The sequence below is a fragment of the Cnephaeus nilssonii genome (genome assembly GCF_951640355.1).
Source record: "Cnephaeus nilssonii genome assembly, chromosome: 20".
Classification (NCBI taxonomy): domain Eukaryota; kingdom Metazoa; phylum Chordata; class Mammalia; order Chiroptera; family Vespertilionidae; genus Cnephaeus; species Cnephaeus nilssonii.
In genome coordinates, this window is record NC_137091.1 from 2385942 (window position 1) to 2391941 (window position 6000).

Genomic DNA, 6000 nt, shown 5'->3' on the forward strand with positions numbered 1-6000 from the left:
TGGGGGACTCGGTGTATATTTTTAAACTTCTTATTATACCAACCTAATTATGGGGCATGTTTAAGAAAACCAGGTAAGGAGTTGATTTGGCAGATGCAAAGTTAATTTGCAGACTCTAGCATACCACCCCCTTTCTTCTCTCTCTTCCCTGAGCATTCCGAACGCCTTCGGCCCCCTAGGCAGCAGCTCGGCTCTCTCCGCCCGCCCCCTCCCTCCCCACTCGGTTCCGAACAGCAACGAGTCCCTCCGAGCCCCGCACCCAGCCCGCGCCGAGCCTTGCCGAGCACTGCCGAGCGGAGCACCATCGACTTTTCGGGCCTCGGCTGGGCGCTGTCCACCACTCGCAACGCCTGAAACATCACCCGCTCCGGGAGCCGGTGGCCGGGCTTCCACGGGGCTCGGAGCCCGCCACTGCGGATTACAGTCTTCTGAACTTTTAAAATAGCCCCCTTGGCGCGAAAGGGGTGGCTCCGCTGGCCCCGACCGACCTGCAAGGGCTCCTGGTAGATGCAACATGCACCTGGTTGCAAAGAGCAATTCCCCAGGCCCCGCCTCCCCACCCATTTGTGCTGCAAAAAGCCCCAGAGAAACCCCGGGCCGAATTACCCGTGGCTCAGAGGGCTGCGGCGGGCCGAGGGGGCCTTTGCACAGAAAGTCCCAGGGGCCTCTCGAACAAAAATAAGAACGTGTCACGCAGACGGGAAAATTGTCTCCAAGTCGCTGCTCCCTACCATCATGGCGCCGCCTAGAACCCGCTTGTCATGCCTGTTACACATGCAAGAATTTTTGCATCTTGTGTCTGAAACCGCCAGCACGCTTCGTCTCCCACCCACCTTTCCACGAAAGGGGTTTTTATTTTCCCTTGTTTTCCAACGGGATGCAATTACTTTGGCTATTCTGTCAAGTTGAAAAATAATCATTTTTGTTTACTGCACAGCAACCCCTAATTAGGAGCTGTGTGTGCACGAAGGTGTCACAGCAAAGAGACGCGGAATCCTCGCTAAATGGTCTTGAGGAACTCCTCCGTCCGGAACTGACAGGCCCACGGAAGCAGCAGGGTCAGGAGAGGAGGAGGCTGCACCCCTTCCCTGCAGGCCACCCCCTCCCCAAGCAACCTGCCTGGGTTCAAACTGCCAGGGATGGGGCAAGAAGCGAGCCCGGGCGTGGGAAGGAGGGGCGAGGCTCCTGATTGAGAAAGTGGGGAAGGGAACGAATATCCCATTTTGTTTTAATTTTCCACATCACTCAAATCCACCCCCAGCTAATTAAGGAGGGGAAACTGACATCGAAGGCAGAAGGGGCGGTGGCGAGTGGGGCCTGAAGTCCGCATTGTGGGCAGATTACACGGACGCGGCTTATGCGGAGAGTAAATACATACACCGAGAAAGGCCAGAGGGAAGGAAAACCGCCGTGTCCGGACCGCAAACGCTGGGAGCGTGGGCGCAGGAGGGGCAGCAAGGGGCGGGCATTCAGCCTCGCAGCCAGCGGCCCCTTTCCACCTCGGCCTGAGCTCACAGCTGTGCCCGTCACATCCACTTAGACACCCAGCCCTCCCCGACCACACGCCCCTTCCCCGAACCCTCATTCCCTTTCCTTGGGCGGGGGGCGGGCGGGGGGGGGGAAGCCACAGCCTCCCAATTCAGCACCAAATCCATGAACAGCAAACATTTGATCCTCCACCCCAGCCACCTAGGGCTGGGTCCCCTCCATGTTTTAGCCAAGTTCAAAATCACTGCCCCAGGAGAAGAGCTGGGGAGATGGGATTATAGATGTAGAGTAGGGGGGTGGGGGGTGGAGGGGGGAGGAGTGAGAAACAGAAGGAAACAGACATAGAGACAGAAATGGAGGCAGTGATACACACAAAACACCCCACGAGCAAGAGCAATGATCATAACCATGCCAATAGTGTAGGTCCTGATCAATATGGCGGACACTGTCATTCATACAACCACAAGCTCTCTGTCTCCCCCTCCCAAGAAAAACACCACCCACCCAGGCAGTTGGGGTGAGGGACTGAGAACCAAGGTAGGGAGTGGGGGAGGGGAGCCAAATCCAGGTGTGTGTGTGTGTGTGTGTGTGTGTGTGTGTGTGTACAAATTAAAAACCGGGCCTGGAGAGCAATGTGGAGTGAGCAAGGTAATAGCAAAGATAAAAAATAATTCTTAATAAAAGTACCAATGCCACGGGGACTTACTTCATCTGCTTCACAATGGTGCTTTTTCCTGATTCTCCAGCCCCTGTTGGGACAGACAGGGGGGGAAACTGGTCAGTGTCCGTTTAGGGGAACGGGGTAGAGGGTGTGTGGGGGGCTTGGGTAAGGCATGCGAGAGGGTGGGCGATCTTGGTGATGCCACCTCGGGGCCCGGGTTTCCCGGGCGCGAACGGGGTGGGGAGCTTGCGGAGGGGGTGCCGAGTGGCCCGGGTCGGGGTGGGTGTCAGCCCAGTCCTTACCCAGCAGGAGTAATTTCACGTCTTTGGCGGCGCTGATGCCATCCTCTTTGAGGTTTTTCTCAATCGCCTTGCTCCGCTCGAGGGCGGCTCTCTCCTCGGCGCTCAGAGTACATCCCATGGCGGCCCCTTCCCTGCCACAGCCCGCACGACTCGGCTGGCACGGCTCCCCGGCTCGGCGCGCCCCCCACCCCCCCAGAGAGCAGAGCCTGGGCTCAAAGGGGGACAAAAAATCTCGATATCCTCCCTTTGGCTAAAAACAGAAATGTGGGGAAACCAGAGCCCCCCCAAACGACAGCCGCTCACAAGATTCTAGCAGCGGAGACTCGCGGCAGCTGGCGGGGCTCTGCGAGTGCCGAGGCGAGGGTGGCCGGGGTCTGAGGCTCGGGAGCCGAGGCAGGAGGAGCCCGCGGTCCGAGGAGGCGCGGGCTGCAGGCACGGAGGCTGGTGCACAACCCAAAATAAATAAAATAATAGTCGAGGCAGGAGCCGCAGCCGGAGCCGGCGGAGGGTGGGTGGGGGGCAGGGTGGGTCCTTCGGCCGCTGCTGCCGGAGGAGGAGGCGGCGGCGGCGGCGTGGGGTGTGGAGGGAGTGAGTTTGGGGGTGCTGCTAGTGCATGTGCATCGCCGATCCTCCGCCGTCGGTGCGTCCGCGGCGCCTTCGCCGACCCCCGCGCGCTGGGCAGGGCTGGGCAGGGGGCCGGCCCGGGGGACAGTCTCTAGCGGGAGGCGGCGGCGCGGTCTCGCAGCGCTCGCATCGCCCGGAGCCGACCGGAGACCGGAGAGCGCGAGCGAGCCGCGGGCAGCCGGGAGCTCGAAGGGGAGAGAGGAGCGAGAGCGGCCGGGAGGGAGGGGAGCAAAAAATGAAGGAGGGCTGGCGAGCGCGCGCGCCACAGCCCGGGCGGGGGAGGGGGCCACGCAGCGCGCGGTGCGCCAGCGGCTCTGCGCACCCGCCGCCGGTCCGCCCGCTGACGTCAGCAGAGCCGCGCGCCGGCCCCGGGGACCGGGAGGGCGGGGGCGGGGGGCGCGCGCCCGGGCCCGCGTCAGCTGGCGGGGGCGCGCGCGCGGCGCGTCCTTCCCACCCCCCGCCCTCCCCGCACCCGCCTCGCTCCCCCCGGGCTCGCGGCTCCCCGGGTGGGCGCGTGCGGGCCGGGCGGGGGCGGGGCGGGGCCGGGCTGGGCGCGCGCCGGTCCCCTCCCCGCCCCGCGCTCGGGCGGCGCCGGCCTCGGTGTCAATGGGAGCGCGGGGCTGGGCCTCCCCCGCGGCCGTCAGGTGGGCCTCCCGGCTCGCGCCCCGCGCCGCCTCGCTCCCTCCCCGGCTCCCTCTCCATCTTGGCTCCGGCGGCTCGCCTTCGGGGCGGTTCTCCTGCCGCCGCGGCCGAATGACCTCAGCCAGCGCGAGGAGACCGTGGGTCTGAGGAAACCTGCGTTCCAGACAATTCGCCTTTGAGGCGTGGGGGCAGATGCGGAATTATGGCCTCCTGCGCCCCCCACACATTTAGGGAGCACGTAGTGTGGCTGTGCGGAGAGGCACACAGTAGGAGGCGACAACGCCGGGGCCTGTCCCCCGGCCTCGGCCCCCGGGGTCCGAGCCGGCAGCCCCGCCCCGGAGCTTGGGGGGCGCGCCCGGCGGCCGGCGAGTGCGCTCCCAGCGAGTGCTCGCTCCCGAACGCAGCGCCGAGCGCTCCTGCGCATCCCGGGCGGCTTAGCTGGTTGAGGTCTTCGCACTGATTTCTCTCGTCCTGCCCCTTTCCAAATCACAAACCCACACAGCGAATTCTGAATAGATTTTCTTCCTTTCCTCGTCTTCAAAAAGAAATTTCCCCATCTATTTTCTTTTTGCAAACGAAGACCCAGAAACGCGGGTCAGTTACTCAGTGTACCGAGGGAACACGTACTCATTTGCCAAACATCAGCCATGTTCTGGGTGGTCTCAGATTTTGAAGAAGCGAGTTCTCACTGCACAGAAATCAGCTCCACCAGACAGCCCGGGGACCGCCCAGGGCGAGGGCCGAGGGGAAGGTTGCCTGGGGACAGCAGAGGCCAGCGGCCCGGGAAACGTGTGTTCTAATAGCTGGGCATTTCTGTGACTCTGAAAGCGAACTTGTTTGTTTCATTTCAACAGTAGAGCACACACACACACACACACACACCCTGTTTTGGAAACGTTACCCAGCATAAAAATACATTTGCAATGGGGGTGGGGGTGGGGGGGTGGAGGTGGAGTTCAGGCCCACCCAGGAGAAAACATTTTTCCCCTGAATTTTTTTAATTTGTTATTTCCCAGTATGGGTTTGCCGCATTCTGCACAAATAGCTATGTCAAAAGTGGTATGTAATGCAATTTGAATATCTAAATGTGAGCCACATTTTACTTTTCTAGGAATCTGACAAAGGACTCAGAAAGAGTTGTTTTATAAAGTAAATAACTTCTTCCCCATCTCTCCTCCCAACCCCCACCTGCACTCCAGTTTTCTTTTGTGTGCATGTTTAGAGGGGAGCTTAGGGGATAAAATCTGGTTTGCCTAAAATTAGGGTGTCACTGAGAGTCAGTTTTCCAGATCAAAAACAGAGCTAAGGTACCCAACATTCAATAGAATTTATTTCCTCATAAGTTTGCTAGGATGATTATGCAAATCTATCAGATAACGGAAAAAATTCAGCAACCTCACCAAGACTCTTCTATCCCTACAAGACGACATTTGAAAGCCTGGAAGGTAAGACTATAACCATTTCTTTGCAGGGGATGGGTTATATTTTATATTTTAATGCTCTTTCATATCAAGTAATTCTTAAGATCTAAGCTCTAGGGGCATTGTGGCTTGTTTGGTTGAATCAAACTATCCTTGATTTTTGGTATATTTATTCTTTCTTGGTATCATACCTGGTCTGGTAGAGACGAAAACCTATTGTGTGTGTGTGTGTGTGTGTGTGTGTGTGTGAGTTTCTCTTTATTCACTCAGTCCTTAGAAAGCACCCACTTACTGTGTACAGAGTAATGTTCTAGGCACTTATGGACGTTGTATTTCCGGTTTGTCTACCTTGCTTTCTTGTTCTGGTCACTTTGCATCTTTATAGATGGGCTTCGTACAAGACGGATAACAACCCTCTTCGTATATTGTGCTTCACAGCTTACAGAGCGCTTTTATAGAAATGATCTCATGTGGTCCTCTCAATAACCCTCAGGTACTGTGGTGTGGGAGGAGCATCCTGGCTAAGTGGGAAGAACTCATGAATCCAGATTGACCTGAGTACCTATTTTACAGCTGAAAAAACTGAGCCTCTGGGGGGAGGGTTAAGGAACTTATGCAAGATCACGGGGTCATTATTAAGTAATAAGCCAGGGCTCCTTTTACAGGCTTGTGGACTATTTGAAAAATAGCATGTTATATAAGTACATAAAGCATGCCTCCTAGACTCACAGAAAATTCCCTATCCTAGAACCCAATTGTATCCTGGTCCCCCCCAAAGGAAGTGAGGATGAGAACATCCCTGTTCTCTGTGAGTTATTAGTTATTAGATAATACCCCAATATCTGTCCACAATGAATTCCTG

The 6000-nt window shown here is 57.6% G+C and overlaps 1 protein-coding gene across 2 annotated transcripts in view; it reads right to left on the reverse strand.

The window, feature by feature from the left end:
* GNAO1 (G protein subunit alpha o1) overlaps window positions 1–3293 on the reverse strand; it is a 120670-nt gene extending 117377 nt beyond the window's left edge. The window contains exons 1-3 of one of the 2 annotated variants that reach the window (XM_079799664.1): window positions 2755–3293; window positions 2452–2582; window positions 2195–2237 (exon numbers count right to left, since the gene is read on the reverse strand). In XM_079799664.1, the coding sequence (XP_079655790.1) occupies window positions 2195–2237; window positions 2452–2569 (161 nt within the window). In that variant the 5' untranslated portion in view covers window positions 2570–2582; window positions 2755–3293. Of the gene's footprint in view, window positions 1–2194; window positions 2238–2451 lie in introns of both variants that reach the window. The other variant, XM_079799665.1, reaches the window with a different exon arrangement.
* Between the last annotated feature and the right edge of the window lie 2707 nt (window positions 3294–6000).